Here is a 23,353-nt window from a genome sequence, read left to right as displayed (position 1 = left end):
CTAATCGAAACACATCACATGACCACTCGTTTACCTCGCAAACCGGAGCGCAAGCCCGAGCCCGGCCCGAGCCCGCGTAAGGTGATATACTGTAAATTAAGCTCGAACCCGACCGAACCTGTCGGGTCCCATCGGGTTCGGGCAAAAATCTTCAGCTCTAATCCACGTGCAAATGGAGAGGTTGAGAGGTTTAACAGGGTCCTTAAAGACTGTTTGCAAACTGCTTCAATTCAGGGGGAGCCTTGGAAATCATTCACTCAAACATTCCTGATGAACTACAGGAGTACCCCTCATGCTACCACAGGCGTTATACACCCTCAGAGTTGCTCCATGGTCGATACATGCGAACAAAACTACAAATCATGGACTACCCTGTAAAAGATATAGACAAAAACATGCTACGACAATGTGTAAATAGGAAACAAGACAAAGTCAAACAGTACACTGATGCCAGGAGAAATACAAAATCCTATACACTCCAACCTGGAGACCTGGTGCGGATTAAGACACCCTGGAAAGTAAGGAAAGGTGACCAAAAGTTCATACGACAAGATCTGTTGTGCAGAAGAGAGGTGAGGATTCCTACCTCCTGGATGACAGTAAAATATGGAATGCTTCACGTCTTGCTGGAGTGCCAGAACCGAGAGGTGCTGAAACTTATGAAAAGCAACAATCTGCGTCACCAATTGTCAACCCTCTGAGTGTGCTATTCAGTGTGTTGTTGTTGCTATGGTGTTCTAGGTTGGCAAAATGTTGATGATGTCACGAGAGAGGCGACGAGGAAGTACCAGTGAGTTATGTATGTTTAACGTTGCCTAAAGAATGTAAAGTGAACACGTTCATACAGTTTGAATCCAGAGTCATCATTTAAAAGACACAACATTCAGGTGTACTAGAATAAGGCAGAAACCTATGTGGACTAAGGACTATGTTTTACATGTTTGAAATGTTCAGAGGTGGGTAGTAATGAGTTACATTTACTTCGTTACATTTACTTGAGTAATTTTTGGGGGTAACTAATACTTTTCGGAGTATATTTAAAGATGGGTACTTTATACTCTTACTTGAGTAAATTTTGGGGGGAAAATCTGTACTTTTACTTCGTTACTGTGGGCGACGCTCCTCTCGTTACTTTATCTTAATGCAATAAATGTTATAAATGCTTCAGTTTATTCCAAACGCGCCGTCTACTTTTCTCTGGGCAATGAGCGATGCCCATTCGCGAATGATTCATTCTTTTGAGTCAATTCTGTTCAAAGGCTTGATCAAACCAGTTGGCAAACGAGTGAATTAGTTCGTGAATCAGTTTGAATGAGTCGTTCAGTTCCCTGCCGCACGCGCTGAGCGTCTGAAGCGGTTCATTCGGAGTTGTAACGTTTAACATCAGCAGCGTTGAAAACGTGGCTTGATCTGCAATGAATTGAAAGCAGATTTATAAAGGTTATTATTTGCTAGCGATGGAGATCCTTATTAGATGAACACCGCGTGTGCTGTCTACTGTTTAACAGGTAATAACTTGGGCTACATTCGATTACAGTACACGATACTACTGTGACATTAGTTTGTTGTACGTGTGTGGCTTATAACAGAGGGGAGTCAAGTTGAATGCAGCTTCCAAAAGACAAAAAATAGCCGATTAAGATTTTATTAATTTTAATACAATCACACGGTGCGAGTACGTTCAGCAAGTCATATCATCAGCTGCTGAATTCAGATCTGTGATTGCTTGCTGGCGCTGAGCCAGAGATAGATGTGTTTTTACAGCACTGCGCATTATAACCAATCACACATGATTCTTTTGAGCTTATTAAAGCATTGGCCAATCAAAGGCGTTCAGATGAGTCAATGCTAAATGCCGGTGCTTCCTTCACTCGCTCCTGACTGAATACCCCTTTCTGGCGAATTCTCTCGTCAGAAACAACAAAGTGCAGATGTGTGTACGAATCTTTAATTAAGATATTGATTTCACAGTGTCAGCAGTTTCAGTGATTTTTAATGGGAGTTTCTGAGAGTGATTGAAATCTAGACTGTCAGTGAAAATGATCTATAATAATGTAAATGTTATTTGCTCTCTTTCTGAACAATGAAAGATTAGTAGCAATATTTATATCACATTAACTTTCAATGTTAAATTCACATTTAATATAAAGTCAGTCATATTAAAAATATGTTATGGCATGACACCTATATCTGTTACTTAAGTAAACAGACAGTAAACAGTTTTATAATAAATTACATAAATTGGAGTAAAGGCTGATGAAATATATACATTTATACACACACACATACATTACATACATTTTATCTATATATCTAAATAAAAATAGGCTCAGTATATATGACCCAAAGTAACTAGTAACTAACTACTTGAGTAGATTTTTTATCCGATACTCTTTTACTCTTACTCAAGTAACTATTCAAGACTAGTACTTTTACTTTTACTTGAGTAAATATTTCTAGAAGTACTTTTACTTTTACTTGAGTACAGTTTTTGGGTACTCTACCCACCTCTGGAAATGTTAAAATAATGGAGTCAAGAAGATAAAAAGTCAAAATATTTAATTGTGTTTCACAGTACCTGTTTATTCTTGGCTTATACATATTTCTGTTATTTAAAGCCAGCTGTATCTTTCTGAAAAAGGGGAAGATGTTGCTTCTGAATAATTGTGCTACTTTTAAGGCCTCCCCTAGATGGCACTGTTGTTCATACATGTTCTATTGTAGGATAGCAATGTGGAAGAAGAGAATTAAGTAAAGACCAAGTGTGGTTCAGTACTACTTGTTTTCTGCTACTTATTTTACTGATTCCCAACATAACAGTGGGGAAGAATGAGCTCGTGATCTGCGCATCCCCGCCACGATCAGCGCTGATTGCCCAGACCACGAGGTACCGAACAGACAGGACAACACAGACCGCAGGAGAAGCCAAGAATGCACCCTGCACCGTGACAGTAGCTTGCTCTCATGTTGAGAGTGTTGCGGAGGCAGGGGCGCTGCACAAGATCCCGGGCCCTATGCATAGGCAGTCCTAATGCCCCCCAACCCCCTTGAAAATATATATTCCAGACTTTTCTTTGGGGCCCTGGTAATCAGTATTGGTTTTACGCCCCTGTGCGGAGGTGCTTTCTCTTAGCACCACAAAAACAGTTAACCTATCAAAATAAATCAAGTAACATATAATAAAGGTGTATCAATGCACATTTCCCGCAAGTCTTGTGTAAACTACGCCACGCACAATTGTATTTATTTATTAATATCATGAGATGGCGGAGCGCATGTCTGAAGCTGTTCACTTAGACGATCTTGCTCGTCTCAGTCTGCTCAATCGTTGTGATGTCAGTGCCCTAAAAAGATGTTATAATAGACTATTTCACATCCAAAGATGAAGGATCGGAAAATGTTACTAAAGAGGAGGAGTCCGATGACAGTCTGTTATATGCACAGGTGCGGTGCGCTCGCTTTACTATAGTGAAAGTGACGTGACATACAGCCAAGTATAGTGACCAGTGTTGGGGAGTAACTAGTTACATGTAACGGCGTTACGTAATTTAATTACAAAATTATTGTAACTGTAATTAGTTACAGTTACTACGAAAAAATGAGTAATTAAATTACAGTTACTTATGAAATTTTTAACGATTACAAAGGGGATTACACTTGAATATTTACACACATCCACATACAGATTTAACTGATATCTTTCCCAAATTGCACTGACTATTCTGAGACATACCGCCCTGATAATTTCCGGGATGCGGAAATACAGTTTGGTTCGTAGAATCCAGTCATAAAAACGAAATGTCTAACGCGGACGGAATATGCCACATTTTGGATGACTAAATCAAAAGTAGGTCAGTTCACTTGAATCAAAACATGACATGGACTAGTGTCTGTGAATATTAAGCCCCAAAAATGCAATATATGACATTCTGCGTGTCTGTGGAAATCAGGCGCGGACTGGACACCGGGGGACAATTCCCGGTGGCCTGGCAGCCGATTTGGCCCACTATTTAATATCATTATTGTATAATTGCCTGCCGAATGTACTAAAGCGATAATTTGCGAATCCGCCATTTGATAATTAAATCTCTAATAAGTCATGAAGTGTTAGTCGTGACTCGCGCGCTCTCCGCGCCTCCGCCAAACAGTTTGGATCAGACTGGAGCAGAGAAGCAGAACTACTGTTCAGGGTTTCAGGTCAGTTTCATCTGTAAAGATGAATTTTTGTCTTTGTTTTTTTAATCAAGCAGCAGCACGTTGCTCATCAGTCATCACTCAAAATACTATATAAAGGACATCATTATTATCTGTTGTAATGTTACAGTAGTAATTTAGCTGAAAAAAAATCTGATTTTTTTTATTTAATGTTTTTTAAAATGGAAGTGAAGGTGCTTATTAGATAACTGTATTTAGGTTGATGTATATGCTTTTATTTATTATTCTTTAATTTTCACAAATTTAAAAAAAGTAATCAAAAAGTACTCAAAAGTAATTAGTTACATTACTTTAATAAAGTAATTGAAAAAGTTACACTACTATTACATTTTAAACAAGGTAACTTGTAATCTGTAACCTATTACATTTCCAAAGTAACCTTCCCAACACTGATAGTGACCCATTCTCGGAATTCGTGCTCTGCTTTTAACCCATCCAAAGTGCACACACACAGAGCAGTGATAACACACACACTGTGAGCACACACCCGGAGCAGTGGGCAGCCATTTCTGCTGCGGCGCCTGGGGAGCAGTTGGGGGTGTGCCTTGCTCAAGGGCACCTAAGTCGTGGTATTGAAGTGCCTTTGAGCAAGGCACTGAACCCCCAACTGCTCCCCGGGCGCCGCAGCATAAATGGCTGCCCACTGCTCCGGGTAGTCTATACAAGGTAGGTCTACATTATTCGTGCTATCCAAACATACAAGGGGTGATCAAAAGTTCAGAGACTATGTCCATCATGATAAACAACGGAAAACTGTCATCTTCAGGGTAATGTTAGTCTGTTTGTGTATGACGCAGTATAGCGCTCCTGACAGACAGCGATTGGTAGAAGTGAAAGTGAAACCCGTCTCACTTTAAACCCGTTTTTCGCAAAATCATAGCTGTCAGCCAACTTCAGATAGCCATAACTTTTGTTACGTTCAAGCTATGGACAAGCTATGGTAAAATTTCACCATGTGTTGGGTTTTCCTAGATCGCATCACACACACACACACACACACACACACACACACACACACACACACATATACATATATATATATATATATGTATACACACTCACCAGCCACTTTATTAGGTGCACTTGATAATTGCTTGGTAAGACAATTGCTGATCAGATGGCAACAACTCAATGCATTCAGGCATCTAGATGTGGTTAAGGCGAAGTGCTGAAGTTCAAACCGAGCATCAGAATGTGGATTTAAATGACTTTGAACATGGAATGGTTGTTGGTGCCAGATGGGCTGCCCTGCTTATTTCAAAAACTGCTGATCCACTGGGATTTTCTCGCACAACCATCTCTAGGGTTTACAGAGAATGGTCTAAAAAAGTTGCAGTTGTGTGGACGAAAATGCCTTGTTGATGTCAGAGGTCAGAGGAGAACGGGCAGACTGGTTAGAGAGGAAAGAAAGGCAACAGTAACATAAATAACCACTCATTACAACCAAGGTATGCAGAATATCATCTCTGAACGCACAACATGTCGAACCCTGAAGCAGATGGGCTACAGCAGCAGAAAACCACACCGGGTGCCACTCCTTTCAGCTAAAAACAGGAAACGGAGGCTTCATTTCACACAAGCTCACCAAAATTTGACAATAGATTATTGGAAAAAAGTTTCCTGGTCTGATGAATTTCTGCTTTGACATTCAGATGGTAGGGTCAAAATTTGGTGTAAAGAGCATGAAAGCATGGATCCATCTTGCATTGTCTCAACGGTTCAGGCTGCTGCTGGTGGTGTAATGGTGTGGGGGATATTTTATTCGCACACTTTGGGCCCCTTAGTACCAATTGAGAATTATTTAAATGCCACAGCCTACCTGAGTATTGTTGCTGACCGTGTCCATCCCTTTATGACTAACTACTGTACAGTGTACCCATCTTCTGGCTACTTCCAGCAGGATAATGCACCATGTCACAAAACTTAAATCATCTTAGACTGGTTTCCAGTAGAGCAGCTTTGGGATGTGGTGGAACAGGATATTCACATCATGGATGTGCAGCCGACAAATCTGCAGCAACTGTGTAAAATCTCTGAGGAATGTCTCCAACACCTTGTTGAATCTATGCCACAAAGAATTAAGGCAGTTCTGAAGGCAAAAGGGTCCAACCCAGTACTAGCAAGTTGTACCCAATAAAGTGGCCAGTGAGTGTATATTATATTTAAGATTTAGGTAACGTGTTTGTTCTGCCGTCATTAATGAATTGAAGACCCCTTTGACTTTTGTCACTTGGAAAAAAACAAAGCTGCAAGTAATACCTGGAAATACTTCTTTATTCGTGTACACTTAAAAAATCATGTCCAAAATACCAAGTGACACTGACACCTAACAGAGAGTAAATCACAGTGTTAAGTAAAAGTAGTTAGTGAATGGTTTTATGCAGAATTGTTTTCTCTTCCTTTGTGTGACCACCAGATGTCAGTAGTTAAATGCAATTGGAACAAAACATCAACCGCATTAGTACTGTGTAGTCCTAAATAAACAACTTTGGTTAGCATAAATCTTTTTTTTAATGTCTTTTAAACTAAAATATTTTAAGACCTCATAAGCAGCCCAATATAATTTATGTAAATCATTTAAGGTAAGGCACTAGCTGACCCACTTACAATGTAGTGCTACAGTGTTTGTCAAAAGGAACACTGTCCTGTCTGATAAAATCCATTACCATAGAATTCCCTGCACAATATGAGAGGGGGCAACCTATAAAAGAAGTGTATTGAAACAAATAGCACCAGTAACATCATGAGAGGAATACAACTTATATATCACGATTAGAACTAGATATATACGAAGTATGTTAAAGTATTAAAGCTAAGTTCACAATTCTAGACATTTTCCTACAGAAAAGTAGTAGTACGAGCCTGCTAATCTCAGTCCTCAGGTCATATGTCATCAATTAGCTTGGATTTAATGAGTACTATAAGCTTAGTTATCAGTACTTTAACTGTAACAATACTGTTTTAATCTCAAACCCAGAAGCACAAATATGTATAAACACAAAAGTTGTATAGGTAGCTTGTTTAGAGAGTGTACTGCCTTATTTAGGGGCATGGGTGATTGTAGGCTTGAAGGTCAGGATGGGGAGGGATGGGAAGGTTCAGAATATCAGTAGTTTTGAGGGTCCACAGAGGGATCCATCTCTAGGGCATCAAGGTACTGGCTGCAGTTGGGATCACCCCTCATAAGTGGAGAGTTGAGGATGGGTCTTCCTGTGTGTGGATTCACACACCAGCATTCACCACGATGTCCATTCACCGACATCTTACACTGAAACGTACACAAAAGTCAAAATAAGTTTTTAGAACTAAAATAAACATTTTAAAGATTTGAAAGGAATGTGTTTGTACAACTATAAGAAGTACTGTAACTTTAATCGACAGCATTTCTAGCAGAATGTTGATTACCACAAACACATTTTTAAAAAGTATTTTCTTTTACAGTTAAAAGCACACACAATGGAAGTGAAGGGGAATACTAAAAATACTAAAGATGTGCAACATGCTTTGTCTTTACATCTTAAGATGTAAATAATATGCATTTTTTTACCCTGATTTTAGTGTGGAAAATATTGTTTACCTTTTTTGTGTCAAGTAATATCCAATTTTGACAACAGAATGCATAAACTCTAAAACCTTAATGTGTGTGTGAGAGCGCGCATTTGTGTGCGTTTTGATCCCAAACTTTTGATCAGTAGTGCGTGTGTGTGAGACTGATGACTCATATCACTGCTATGCTGATGACACTCAACTCTACCTCTCATTCCATCCTGATGATCCGATGGTAGCTACTCGCATCTCAGCTTGTCTAACAGACATTTCTTCCTGGATGATGGACCATCACCTTCAACTCAACCTTGCCAAGACAGAACTGCTTGTGGTTCCAGCAAACCCATCGTTTCATCATGATTTCACCATCAAGGGGAGTCGTGGCCTAATGGTTATTCGAGTCGGAGTCCCAATCGAAAGGTTGTGAGTTCGAGTCCCGGGCCGGCAGGAATTGTGGGTGGGGGGAGTGCATGTACAGTTCTCTCTCCATCTTCAATACCACGACTTAGGTGCCCTTGAGCAAGGCATCGAACCCCCAACTGCTCCCCGGGCGCCGCAGCATAAATGGCTGCCCACTGCTCCGGGTGTGTGCTCACAGTGTGTGTGTGTGTTCACTGCTCTGTGTGTGTGCATTTCGGATGGGTTAAATGCAGAGCACAAATTCTGAGTATGGGTCACCATACTTGGCTGAATGTCACTTCACTTTCACTTTCACTTTTCATCAAGTTAGGCACATCAACCATAACTCCTTCAAAAACAGCCAGAAGTCTTGGAGTTATGATTGATGATCAGCTGACTTTCTCAGACCAAATTGCTAAAACTGTCTGATCCTGCAGATTTGCTTTATTCAACATCAAGAAGATCAAGCCCTTTCTTTCGGAACATGCTGCACAACTCCTTGTTCAAGCTCTTGTTCAGTCCAGGCTGGTCTATTGCAATGCCCTCTTGACAGGTCTTCCAGCCAGTTCTATCAAACCTTTACAATTAATCCAGAACGCAGCAGCAAGATTAATTTTTAATAAGCCAAAAAGAATACACGTCACACCTCTGTTTATCAGTTTGCACTGGCTACCAATAGTTGCTCGCATAAAATTCAAGGCATTGATGTTTGCCTACAAAACTACCACTGGCTCTGCACCCATTTACCTAAATTTATTACTTCAGACTTATGTGTCTCTAGAAGCCTCTAGAAGCTTGCGTTCTGCAAGTGAACGTTGCTTGATTGTGCCATCCCGAAGAAACACAAAGTCACTTTTTCGGACTTTTAAATTAAATGTTCCCTCCTGGTGGAATAACCTCCCCAACTTAATCCGAGCAGCTGAGTCCTTAGCCATCTTCAAGAATCGGCTTAAAACACATCTCTTCCATCTTTATTTGACCCTCTAACTTTAGAACTCACTATTCTAATTCTATTCTAAAAAAAACTTTAACTACCTTTCTAATCTTTTTGTATTCTATTTTCTTTTCATTTATTATGCAATTGTGTGTGTGTGTGTGTGTGTGTGTGTATATATATACATACATAAGACCTCTAACACTAGCTTGCTCTATTCTTTTTCTATTCTGTTTTCTTTTTATTTATTATATTATCTAAAAGTGCTTGCTACGTGTACTGTGTTAAGGTAACTGCGACTTGTTATAGCACTTGTATATCATTGCTCTTTTTGTTGTTTTTGATTGCTTCCACTGTCCTCATTTGTAAGTCGCTTTGGGTTAAAGCGTCTGCTAAATGAATAAATGTTAAATGTTAACGTTAATGTGTGTGTGTGTGTGTGTGTGTGTGTGTGTGTGTGTGTGTGTACATACAGACAGTACCGGTCAAAAGTTTGGGTTCAGAACAATTTTTGTTTTGTTTTTTAAAGTCTCTCTCAATTATGCATTTATTTAATAAAAATCAGGAAAAAAAATAATATTGTAAAATATTAATATGATGTAAAATAACGTTTTTCTGTTTTAATATACATTAAAATCTATTTTATTCCTGTGATATCAAAGCTGAATTTTCAGCATCATTGTTCCAGTCTTCACTGTAACATGATCCTTCTAAAATGTTGATTTATTATCAGTGCTGGAAACTTTTGTGCACTTGGAACCCATGATAATGTTTTTCAGGATTCTTTGATAAATAAAAAGTTAAAAAGAAGAGCATTTATTTAAAATATAAATATTTTCAAACAATCTACACTACAGTTCAAAATCTTTATTTTATTATTGTTATTTATTTTAAGAAATTAAAACTTTTATTCTGCAAGGAGGTGTCAAATTTTTAAGAAGTGATAGCAAAGATTTATATTGTTCGAAAATAGTTATATTTTGAATAAATGCTGTTCTGTTTAACTTTTTATTTATCAAAGAATCCTGAAAAAAAAGTATTGCAGTTTCCAAAAAAATATTTGGCAGCACAACTGTTGTCAACATTGATAATTCTAATAATAAATCAGCATATTGGAATGATTTCTTAAGGATCATGTTACACTTTAGAGTAATGCCTGATGGAAATTCTGCTTTACATCACAGAAATAAACTATATTTTAAAAGATATTAAAATAGAAACCATTATTTTATATTGTAATAACATTTTGCAAGATTACTGTTTGGTTTTTCTTCTGTATTTTTTATCATATAAATTAAGCCTTGATGAACATAAGACATTACTGATCCCAGACTTTTGAATGACATATATACATATAGAGTCAAACCAAAATGTATTCAAACCCTTCAACATTTTACACAGTCATTCATATCACAGTTTATTCTCTATAGTTTAGAAAATGGTAAGAAAATAGGACAAGAACTCTGAGTTAAACTGTGTCAGAACAAACTAATCTTGATAATGTCAGATGACACTTAAGCAAAACATGATCAGGTCAAAGTGTCTGAATAACTTTAGGTCCCAAATTCGTATCTACAAACCTGATTCCAAAAAAGTTGGAGACACTGTACAAATTGTGAATAAAAACAGAATGCAATGACGTGGAAGTTTCAAATTTCAATATTTTATTCAGAATACAACATAGATGACATATCAAATGTTTAAACAGAAAATTTATCCTTTTAAGGGAAAAATAAGTTGATTTTAAATTTCATGGCATCAACACATCTCAAAAAAGTTGGGACAAGGCCATGTTACCACTGTGTGGCATCCCCTCTTCTTTTTATAACAGTCTGCAAACGTCTGGGGACTGAGGAGACAAGTTGCTCAAGTTTAGGAATAGGAATGTTGTCCCATTCTTGTCTAATACAGGCTTCTAGTTGCTCAGCTGTCTTAGGTCTTCTTTGTCACATCTTCCTCTATATGATGTGCCAAATGTTTTCTATGGGTGAAAGATCTGGACTGCAGGCTGGCCATTTCAGGACCCGGATCCTTCTTCTACGCAGCCACAATGTTGTAATTGATGCAGTATGTGGTCGGCATTGTCAGGTTGGAAAATGCACAGTCTTCCCTGAAAGAGACGACATCTGGATGGGAGCATATGTTATTCTAGAACTTGGATATACCTTTCAGCATTAATGGTGCCTTTCCAGATGTGTAAGCTGCCCATGCCACACGCACTCGTGCAACCCCAAACAATCAGAGATGCAGGCTTCTGAACTGAGTGCTGATAACAACTTGGGTTGTCCTTGTCCTCTTTAGTATGGATGACATGGCATCCCAGTTTTCCAAAAAGAACTTCAAATTTTGATTCGTCTGACCACAGAACAGTTTTCCACTTTGCCACAGTTCATTTTAAATGAGCCTTGGCCCAGAGAAAATGCCTTTGCTTCTGGATCATGTTTAGATATGGCTTCTTTTTTTACCTCTTTTTTTAGAGTTTTAGCCAGTGGATTGTGTTCACCGACAATGTTTTCTGGAAGTATTCCTGAGCCCATGTTGTGATTTCCATTACAGTAGCATTCCTCTATGTGATGCAGTGCTGTCTAAGGGCCCGAAGATCACGGGCATCCAGTATGGTTTTCCGGCCTTGACCATTACACACAGAGACTGTTCCAGATTATCTGAATCTTTGGATGATATTATGTACTGTAGATAATGATAACTTCAAACTCTTTAAAATTTTTCTCTGAGAAACATCTTTCTGATATGATGACAATCATGTTGCCAATTGACCTAATAAGTTGCAAATTGGTCCTCCAGCTGTTCCTTATATGTACATTTAACTTTTCAGGCATCTTACTGCTACCTGTCCCAACTTTTTTGGAATTTGTAGCTCTAATGAAATCCAAAATAAGCCAATATTTGGCATGACATTTAAAAATGTCTCACTTTCAACATTTGATATGTTGTCTATATTCTATTGTGAATAAAATATAAGTTTATGAGATTTGTAAATTATTCCATTCCTTTTTTACTCACAATTTGTACAGTGTCCCAACTTTTTTGGAATAGGGTTTGTATTTTACTGGTAGTCCACTGTATGCAGAATTTGGGGGTATAATATGTCACAGTTTACTTTATTTTGCTATCCTCACTTACATACTGTAAATGAACTATAGTGTCCTGCACCCACTAATAAACACAAATTAGTTTCAAAAATGATATCTGGTGTCTGAATAATTTTTGGTTTGACTGTACGTCATGCATAGATTCTTTTTATGCAATTAAAATTTGGCCACAAATTGATTTTTACTTGTATTCCTATAATATTCCTTTAAGGCATCTATTTGTTTGTATTCCTGTAAAGTTAAAAGTAAACATGATCAATGCCAAGATCATGGGTTTGATTCAAGAATGCATAAACTGATCAGATTTATGCCTTAAATGCATTATAAGTCACTTTGTTTAAAAATCTCTGGTAAATGCATACATTTAAATGATTTCTATGGATGAGCAGAATAAGTTCTCCACATTACATGAATCAAATGTGGGGTGACAATAAATAAAAGATCGAGAGAGAGAGAGAGAGAGAGAGAGAGAGAGAGAGAGAGAGAGATTAAGAAAATAAGTTTTGAGATGGGAGAAATGTCACCAGAGTGAGGTAAACAGAGTTAGCCTGACAAAATTTAATAAAACATTTAGATAATGTATTTAATGTCCATCCAGATATGGCAAATCTACAAAAATGAACTTGAACTTGTTGCTGCTGAATAGGGAATTAAATACCTGTTTCAAGTTGTACTGCCCCCTCTTGTCACAGTTGGGTATGTGCAGGGAATAAAGGTCCTCCAGGGGGCCCCTGTTATCTCTGAAGGGTATTTTTACAATCCTTTCCAGCACCTCATCAAGCTCCTGCTGACACTGGCTCTAAAATATATAAATAAATGTGTGAATGTAAATTGTGGTCAGATTGCTATGTCCTTAATGTTGTCATATTTGCAATTTTTTGGATTTACCAAATCCCCCTTTGAGAACAGAGCATGCAACAATGACAAGAGAATGACATTGTTTAAGTTCAACACAAATTAAAGGAGGATCTGGGGTGGAAGTGTATTGCAAATTGCAAAGCTGCATTTAAGTAAGGCGCACTGTTTAAGATTTGCCAAAGAGTGTATTGGAATCGGATTAGTTGATAGGGGCTGGCTTGAATTTTTGAATCAGCTGATGTTAGCTGATAGTGGGCTCCACTATGAGGCCTGCCTGAACTAACGCAGAATGCTTGATTTGTGGGTGTTTAGGTAATATGAATTCTATTCTATTCAATTCTATCAAACCTTTACAATTAATTCAGAACGCGGCAGCAAGATTCATTTTTAATGAGCCAAAAAGAATACATGTCACAGCTCTGTTTATCAATTTGCACTGGCTTCCAATAGCTGCTAGTATAAAATTCAAGGCATTGCTGTTTGCCTACAAAACTACCACTGGCTCTGCACCCATTTACCTAAATTTGTTACTTCAGACTTATGTGCCCTCTAGAAGCTTGTGTTCTGCAAGTGAACGTCGCTTGATTGTGCCATCCCAAAGAAGCACAAAGTCACTTTTACGGACTTTTAAATTAAATGTTCCCTCCTGGTGGAATGACCTCCCTAACTCAATCCGAGCAGCTGAGTCCTTAGCCATCTTCAAGAATCGGCTTAAAACACATCTCTTCCATCTTTATTTGACCCTCTACCTTTCACACTCACTATTCTAATTATATTCTTTAAAAAAAATCTAACTACCTTTCTAATCTTTTTATATTCTATTTTCTTTTCATTAATTATGCAATTGTATGTGTGTGTGTGTGTGTGTATGTGTAAAGACCTCTAACACTAGCTTGCTCTATTCTTTTTTTATTCTATCTGTTTTCTTTATATTATTTTATTTAAAATCCCATGCTAGGTGTACTGTGTTAACCTAACTGAGACTTGTTATAGCACTTATACATCATTGCTCTTTTTGTTGTTTTTGATTGCTTCCACTGTCCTCATCTGTAAGTCGCTTTGGATAAAAGTGTCTGCTAAATGAATAAATGTAAATGTAAATGTAAATATGACCTGACAGTACAGTAACCTGCAAAGCATTGGGTGTGTGAACTGAGCCTGAAAAAAATGCTTTGCACATGTTACTGTGCATTTGAAGTTTGCAGACTGGTCAGATTTGATCACAGTATTGTGGTCAAAGCACCCATTATGGTAAGCTAAATTATTAATCATAGGCCAATTGGAACGTGTTTTGTCTGGGTTTGGAACAGATATGGAAGATTTAGAATTTACATACTGAGACATTAGAATGCATGAATGTGTACCCCACTCTAAAATATACACTCTAGGCAAAATATAATCTTGTCTCTGCAATTCAACATGAGCAGTTCCGCACCAAGACACTCAAACATCTGAGAGAAGATTTTTTTGATTTTGGTTTTATTTACATCACCTACCTGTTTGGCATACGGCACTTTAGGATCCTCAACTTTATTGTACTTCATCTTGGTCTTCAGCTGCTGACGGTGTTGAAGGACAGCACTCTCCTTCCAGGTACTGTCTTTGGTGGGCTTCCTTATGGGAGGAACCTCAGTCAGACCAATGTCCAAAGAGTCCTGCACCTCACCTAATGATATGACACATAGATTTTTAAAATTAGTCAAAACGTGATCTTAATATGCTTATCTTTTATGACTGATTATTAAAAGTAAAAGTAAGGTTATTCATATATAATAACATTATAACAATATATATATATTTCAGCCACTAGTGTTCATAGTATTCATGTGATGTCACACTCTTGTAGGAACACCCACATGAAGAGCATGTTATTCGTCTTTCACATCTAGTGTTTTAGAATGCCCCTCTGTTATAAGTGATTGAAATATTGTGACAGGTGCTATAAAGATCCCAAGGGCCCAAAACTTGCAGTTTGTTCACATATCTTTGTTCTTCTTCTTTTGAGAAGTGATCTAAATATTTATGTCTCAAAATGTAAAATTGACAAGTCTGTGTTGCAGTTCTATGAATGATTCATGGTACATTTTTGCTGTTCATTGTCAGCTTCATGCTACCCCCCAGATGAAGCTACCTTTCTCTGTGCAATGCAGGATCAGACAAATTGTCCCAAAATAAAAAATAAATAAAAAAAGTTTCCAAATTAAAGTTTAAAAATATATATAATAATAATAATAAAATATTATGCCTCCCATGTTTGGCTGCAACAGCACACATTTGATTTGCTAGAGGAGCATCCTTAAAAATGCACAAATAATTGTAAAACAGACATGAACACTATGCTCAACACTATGACATCAGAAGCAATGATTTGAGTCTCTTTATCATAATGTGGTATATTTTGTGAAAATATTCACTTAAATTTGCAAATGTGAATTAGCTTGCACATTTCTGGACTATGGATATATTTATATTGAGAATTATAGTGTCTCTCTTCATCTAGTATTCCTCCCTCTCTCTTTATCTACTAACGTCTTAGAAACAGACTTGTGTGAGTCTTTTGAACTGGTCTTTAGAATTATTTGCAGAATTATTGAGTCTGGGCCATTGAATTATTGAAAATTATGTCAGAAAAATGAATGTCAGCTAGACATAGAGTGTGCAATAATTTTTAATTGGTAATTTATTCCTTACACAACCACTTTACTAAAAGCAGCCAATTCAAAGAATTTAAGTATCCTTTTACATTCTTACAACGAAAACCTCCTGAGCATGTAAATGGTTATTCATTTAATACATATTAAAAAGTTACATATCCTATGCATTACCGTAGAGAATATCAGAACATGATGAATACCAGAACATGATGAACTTCAGACGGAGAAATCCACAACATACTGTATGCAAATGACAAAGTGCTCATGAAATCTGAATAAAGACTTATGCTTTGTATGTATTCACCTTATACATTCACGGTTTATGTAATTATGTTGTTTTTTATTCATAGAGTACGGCAACTGCAAATGTTTTTCTAACAATGATTTTGTTAACAGCATTCATTTTTTAGCAGTTTATGATTTAAACATCGGTTAAATTAATAATTCAATAAACACATTAGGCTTCTACTGGAAACTGTAATGCTAAAATGCAATAGAATTTGTGCAATCTTGAGGAATCTGAAATAGATATTGCTCTCTCGGGACATAAAATAATAAACACATCATAACGTATTCAGAGAAATAACACTGACTGCGTATGTTACTGACTTAAAGACATTAAGCTTTATTTCCAAGATGATGCATGGTAAGCTCTGAATTTCAAGAGCAATATATACTTGTTTTGTAATATATACTTGTATTGTAATTTGTATTGTATATCCAAATCAATTTCAGATACTGGTACCAGATATATATTCATGTTCATGCATAATTACGTACATAAAGAAATATATTTTGTGTTGGATCAGTCACCTTTGTCGGCAAGTGTGCAGCTGACACACCCACCTAAACGATTTCAATATAGCGCTTATCCTGCCCGAAAAGAACACTAACATTGCAGAAAACATCTTAGTATGAATTTATTTCCATACACTTAACCTAAAAACTTATCCCATGTGACTAATACACTTAAAATCAGGTGATTTTGAGTTTAGTCAATGGTGCTCTCCACCGGTAGGGAAAAGTAAGATGGCCGCTCGAACACTTCCAGCGGCTTCACCGTTGAATGGAAGTTTAGAACTCGATGAGCAATCCACTCAGTTTCATCAAGCACACATGCCTGACCTGAAGCAGTGTTGCCAACTTAGCAATTGTGTTGCTAAATTTAGCAACTTTTCAGACCACCCTAGCAACTTACATTTATTTGACAACTTTTAGCAACTTTTGATAAATGACTAATTTTCCAAACACATTTTCCATCCAAATTACACAAAAAGAGAAAACCAAAGATGCCTATCAGTACAGTAAACGATTATTTTTTAAACGATTAATCTAGCGATTATTTTTTCGATGCATCGATTAATCTAACGATTAACTTTTCCAGACCGATTCGATTTCGATTATCTCCCCATTAATTGACTACTAACAATTTATACATGTTGATTTACATATCTGAATGAAAAAAAACATGAATTCCTTAACATTGCAATATATGTTTATTTCTCTTAAAATTACAAAATAAAAGACTGACTAAGAATGCATTACTTTGCACTTGTATAGAGATAGCATTCAATAAAACCTTGAAGCCTTGAAAACACATAGCTTACTGAAACAAGCTTACTGAACACATAGGGCCTAGCTTACTGAAAAAAAGTACTTCTTTCAGATGAAAATAACAACAACTTGCTAAGCTAATACAGAGAGTGCTTTTCCAAAAAATAAAAAATAAAAATTAACAGTGGGAGCCAGCAGCCTGACATGTAGAAAAAAAAAATCTCCAAAGCTCCACGTGAAACTTTGGCGTTCCGCCCTTTTTCTATCGTGTCTAATGATTTTGGTTAATATGCACGAGGGAGAGAGAGAGAGAGCGAGAGAGAGAGAGAGAGAGAGAGAGCAAGACAGCGCTCGTGTAGTTTGAAGACTGTGAGTGCGCGAGCGATGACCTCGACGCGTTGTCCCAGCCCTACACTGGATTACTACAATTAATGGCAGAAATATGCCTCACTACAGCAAAAGATAGAAATAACTGACTTAAACCCATTTTTTGTTGGTGAAAATTCTAGTGGCCTAAGACACTTGCACACAGTACTGTATATTAAAATGAAATATTTATAGCTTTTTATACTTAGATTTTAATACTCAGTTGAACCATCTTCTCTTTGAGCAATGACTAGAAATGGAGCATATATATATATTTTCTTTTGCATCACACTACCTAAATGTTCAAATCTTACTTTAAGTATACATACCAAGAACAACTTTAATCAAACCCAGAATCTATGTTCAAAAGTCTTATCTTCATGTTTTCCATGTATTTGTGTTTACAAGCCACCCTTAATAAGCTGCAGTGGACTTTTTGGAAGTCTCCACATGTTCCCCAAGTACAATCATTCAATGGAAAGTGGAAGGAACTGTTTTAATTTGCAGATGTTTTCCAAGTCCTTCAGGAAATAAAAGGGCGTGCGATGCATCCACAAAGGATGGCAATTCTTAAAATAATCCACATTTAGGGGCCAATCATCACTGTCCAGCAGGAAAGAAAATAACACACAACTAATTTGATTAATTTTTACAACCTGGTTGGTAAGTTGTTTCCATTACCTTTACATCTACCATGAGAATATAACTGCATGGATGCTCAAAAGGCATGCTGGTTTGAATGGGATGCCAAGTTGTTGGTGTAGGGTCATGCCAACAAGCTTAATCATTACCATCTTATCTGGCATCATCCAATGCAAACTCCACTGGAACTCTAGCATGGTGGTCAGCACTGATGGTACATGGGAACTACATGCTCCTTGCCTTAATAAAAATTTTTCCTCTCCATCTGTTTGGGATCAAAAATCTCTGTTCTGCTGTTTACTTATGGGATGGAATTGAAAACCATAAGATAGAGATCTATTTCACTTCTTCAACACTAATTTAAAATCCTATGTACTTTGCAAGGATCTTTTTTTTCTTTCCCAGTGACAGAAGAGCAGATTCAAGTTCTCATCAGTAAGCACATGGCTGGTTTACACACAATGGTTATGAAACAAAAGTTTCCTCAACTGACAATTTAAATCTTTATCAGGATTGCTATTGTAAGCTAATGACAAGCCTTAAACCTGTCATAACCTGTGCCATGCTACAGAAGTCGTACATATTCTATATAAGGACAAAGCAAATAATAGATTTAATAATACAATGAATCTGATCCTGTGTTATCCAACATTATTATAGTTTTGCATTTTTAAATTAGTTTGTATTTATATATATTTATTATTATTATTATTTATTATTATTAATTATTATTTTTTATATTTTTTTCAGTCAGCTTTGATTTTAGTTTTTTGTTTAATTTTTAGTTTAAGTAATTATAGTTTAGCAATTAACAGAACAATTTTACATTTAAGCAGACGGTTTAGTACATTTACAGCAAGTACAGTTGAAACACTTGAATATTTGCATAGTTTACTTAGATTCAGTATATTCAGTATGTGCATAATAATAATAAGATAATAAGATTTCCTTCACTTGCTGTGTTGTCTTTTTTTTCTTTTTCATCATCACTGGATATTTGTCATTTTCTCCACATTTTTTTTTTATTTTTTTTACTCTTGAAAAATCTTGACTTCAAAATATATATTTTTTTTTACATAAAATAAATATTTTTCATCCCAGGTGTTACTCTTAAAATGCTATAAAAATAAAGCCTTATATCTAAATACACGATGTTCCCATCTGAAGTTGATAAAAAGAAAATTGAGGTTCCTGTGGGATTTCATTTAGGGCACTATGCCACAAACACCCACCAGGTGACACCCAAACTCCTTTGAAATATTTTGATGCAGTTTTCTGTCACAAATATCAAATTTTTTTTCGTTACATTTTCACAGAATATGCATTTGGTGCACACCACCAAATATGGAATCTGGAGAACATTCCAACAATACTGTCACGATTATAAACATTTTGACTGTAAAATACCGTAATACATTTCGTATTCTGGGACTTGACAAGGCCACTTAGGGGGAGGAGACCGCCAAAAGATTTTAAAGTACCATTGTCATGCTAACGCAATGTCCGTTTTCATAATGAGAAAATTCACAGGATGAATCTTGAGGTTTTAAGCTTTCAAATTATATTTAATTTACTAACATTTTTGATTAAGTAAAAAGGCAATACCATATGTTATCCTGAAGGGGTGGAGCTAAGACGTGATGAAAGAAAGTGAGGATGCACAATTAAAAATCAAGAAGCACCTATAGTGTCAAGGGTTAGAGCTGGAAATATTGCCTAAGAAATAGGACACCATTACTAAAATGTCACTAGCTCCTACGTCAAAGAAAATGTGCCAATGTTTATCACAAAATCCCATGTATTGACTTATTCATGGACGTAAAAACAATGCATTGATCAGATAAGTTACCTGCCACCGTACTAGTATTTAAGTTGTCAAATCAGCGGGTATCAGTAAAATATGTTGTGGAACTATCGTGCAGTCAATAACATTAGCAAACTTTTATCATAGTGATTTTTTGCAAACGTTTATTTGGAGAACATAACCGTACATATGAACACAAGATTTAATACAACATAAAACTAATGATTATGTGTTATTAAAATCCTTGTATATGCTAAAAATACTTACATTTATGGGTCTCTCTGCTTGATCGGGTAGCCATATTGATGTATGCGGGGAAATTTATCATACTCCTTCGTTTTAAGTGGGGTCCTGAACAATATTCGTTTGAAGGGCTATTTGGCCCTTCCACCCTACCCCTCCATCCAAATTAGAATTGAGACACCCCAACCCCTTCAAGTGAACGCACAAAACAAAGGAGTAAGGGGTAGAACTGTGATTGGGCCTAACACAGAGGTTGACTTTTTCCACCCGAAGTGCCATCATTTTTATTGTTAGTAACAGTTCTTAACTTAGGGCATTCTTGTACAAGCCATCAGGAGCAGACTGGAAAAGAAAGATTCTGGTGTCCTTCTGATTGTTTGTATCTATTTATACTACTATGCTTGAATCTGATTTGCTGACGAACGTTCTGAGGTGTGCAATTATTTTCTGGGAAATGCACGGCAAACATAGTTCCAGGCAGCTCTCTTGACCGCATTACAGTTCCATATTACTTCGCATAGTTAACAGTAATAACAGTCACACAGATTTCACAAAAAAGTGTTGTCAGCACTGCCCTGACGATTTGATCAGTTAGCCTATATAGTGTAGCAACTTAAAGGCTACACATGACATTTCTCACTAACGAGGAGACAGCGCTGTTTAGAGACGCAAACAGGTAGCCTAATCCACACAAGCTCTCTCTCTCTCTCTCTGTGTGTGTGTGTGTGTGTCTCTGCCGCTCTCGCTCTCTTTCCAGTAACTTAATTAATAGATTAATGATCACCCTAAGGGTTGTTGGACAGCGATGTCACCTGCTGGCTGCTTGAGTCGATAACCCCCTCTGTCCCCCTTGGAGTCCCAGCATTTTGTGACTGAAGTCCCATGCTCCCCAGTGGTATTGCAGTGCTCCGGTAAAGAGTCAACCTTTCTTGATACAGTTCCACTTTGTGCCCCTTATGAGGTAACTGTACATGATACACAACCTCCCCCCAGCTTTTTCAATAATGGGCATGGTCCCACCCAGTGGGTGTCCAGCTCCGGCAACTCCCTTTTTTCCTCAGTAGGTTGTAAATCCAAACTAGCTCCCCCACCCCAAAGTAATGCCCGCGGACATACAAGTCATAAGCCCTCTTTTGCCACATACCTGCAGTCACCAGCTGCCTCCTGGCATATGCATGGGCAGAGTCCAAGCGGTCCTGGACCTGTCCTCCATATTTGGGTCCAGCAGATACAGGTGGAGCATATGGGGGCCGACCAAAGGCCAACTCTGCAGGGGTCCTAATATCCCTTCCCAAAATGAGCAGGGCTGGTGTTCATGAGGTAGAGTTCTGAATAGCAGAGCAACAAGCCCATCACTTTGAGGGTGGAGTGGTGTGGTGCAGGTCTTGTTAATCCCCAAACGCTCACACATGGAAGAGAACACCTTGGACTATAGATAGATCACTATAGATACTATGAGGAACTCCAAACCTACTAAACATGCTCCACCAAGGCATTGGCAACAGTCTTAGACTCCTGGTCAGGCAATTCAAGGCCTCAGGCCATTTCGTGAAGTAAACTATAGCAGTCAAAACAAAGCGATTCCCCATCATGATGCATCGGTGGCCCTTTGCATTCTGTACAATGATCACAGTGCCTGCAGAAGTCCTCCACATCACGCCACAGCCGTCCCCAGTAAGAGGCCTGATCCATATGTCAAAGTGTCTGTGTCACTCCAAAATGGCCTGATCCACCAGAGCCATGCACGCCATTTAACACTGCCTCTTGCATGTCTCCAGGCACCATGACCTGTCTTCTATTTTCTCTTTTTGCTAGCACAACTCCTGCCTGCTGAAGGACCACATCTACAGCTGTAAACATTTGAACTTGGCCCACAATCCCTTGGTGAATGAGGAGAGGGAAGCTACCGCCTCCCATGATTGCCAATGCTGTGCCTCTGTACACAGTCACTGTAGACCCTGTGTCAACTAGGATGGTGCATTCAATGTCATAAATGCAAATGGGGATATGGCAAAAATCGAATATGGCTGTTCTGCCCACAAAGCCCACCCCATGTTCCTTTGATCCATCATTCATTTTGCTAATTCTGTTTGTTCTGGTGATGATCAGGACAAGACACTGTGCCCCCTTCCTGTTTCCTGAATTCTTAGCCAGCGTAGGGCATTCCTTAATCAGATGTCTTGGCTGACCACACCCCGGCAAAGGTGGGCCTGTGTCTACAGCCTGGGTGTAGGCAATGCCATCCCACAAATCATGTCTGTAATCTCATTCAGACACTTTGGAGATGCCATCTCATCCCCTCCAGTTGCCCTGATGGTGGAGAAGGAGTCAATTGCTGACCCTCGCATTTCTGTTTCAACTGCAATTTCCCTCTCCAGTGCCAACTCCAAGGCCTCAGCCAAATCACATGGGTTGTGAGATCTGTGTATGCATGCGAAGCTCTGCTGGGGAAAGAGCTCTAATGAACTGACCTCGGGTCAGCTCGCTCTGCACTGATGGTGATATGTGAATAAACTAGCCTCAGATTCAAAAATCATTGGCTTAAGTCCATAGTGGTTCTCCTGGAATTCTCTGACTGCTGTGTAACTCAGAACAATACTGGAAACACGGTGCAAAGAAGCATCACAATGCACCCACCAATGCACAATACTTAGCCCTCTCACTAGTGTCAAGCAGCAACAAACATGAAAGTGCATCATCTGTCAGCAAAGAGTAGGCTGAAGGGCTTTTTGTTCCTCTGACCAAGCACATGCATGGGCTAATAACTCAAATTGGGCATGAAAAGCCTCACAGTATGATCTGCCAGAGTATTTTGATGTTTTTATTCCAACTGGCTGATTCAGTTCATGTTTGCCATGTTTACCTTTATGCCCGTCATTTCTTGCAATATCGATGTGCCAGCTCCACCAACGGCTGAGGTCATGGCATTCGGTAGTTGCCGGGTAATGCCAGCTCACTCATAGCCGCAGCCTCAATTTACCATGTACTGACTGGAAATCACCGCGGTGTGCACACCAAACATATGCAC

The 23,353-nt window shown here is 38.0% G+C and overlaps 1 protein-coding gene and 1 long non-coding RNA gene across 2 annotated transcripts in view; both read right to left on the bottom strand.

Annotated features, from left to right (window-relative positions):
* Positions 1 to 23,353, bottom strand: part of LOC132152011 (uncharacterized) — a 461,940-nt gene that overhangs the window by 263,928 nt on the left and 174,659 nt on the right. The window lies entirely within an intron of this gene.
* Positions 6,474 to 23,353, bottom strand: part of LOC132152008 (insulin-like growth factor-binding protein 2-A) — a 42,004-nt gene continuing 25,124 nt past the window's right edge. The window contains exons 2-4 of the mRNA XM_059560627.1: positions 14,559 to 14,728; positions 12,863 to 13,003; positions 6,474 to 7,483 (exon numbers count right to left, since the gene is read on the bottom strand). Coding sequence (XP_059416610.1) covers positions 7,322 to 7,483; positions 12,863 to 13,003; positions 14,559 to 14,728 — 473 coding nt within the window. The 3' untranslated portion in view covers positions 6,474 to 7,321. The remainder of the gene's footprint in view (positions 7,484 to 12,862; positions 13,004 to 14,558; positions 14,729 to 23,353) is intronic.

The sequence above is a fragment of the Carassius carassius genome, chromosome 10 (assembly GCF_963082965.1).
Source record: "Carassius carassius chromosome 10, fCarCar2.1, whole genome shotgun sequence".
NCBI lineage: Eukaryota > Metazoa > Chordata > Actinopteri > Cypriniformes > Cyprinidae > Carassius > Carassius carassius.
The sequence above is the reverse complement of the archived record's forward strand: the minus strand, read 5'-3'. Positions and strand labels throughout refer to the sequence as shown.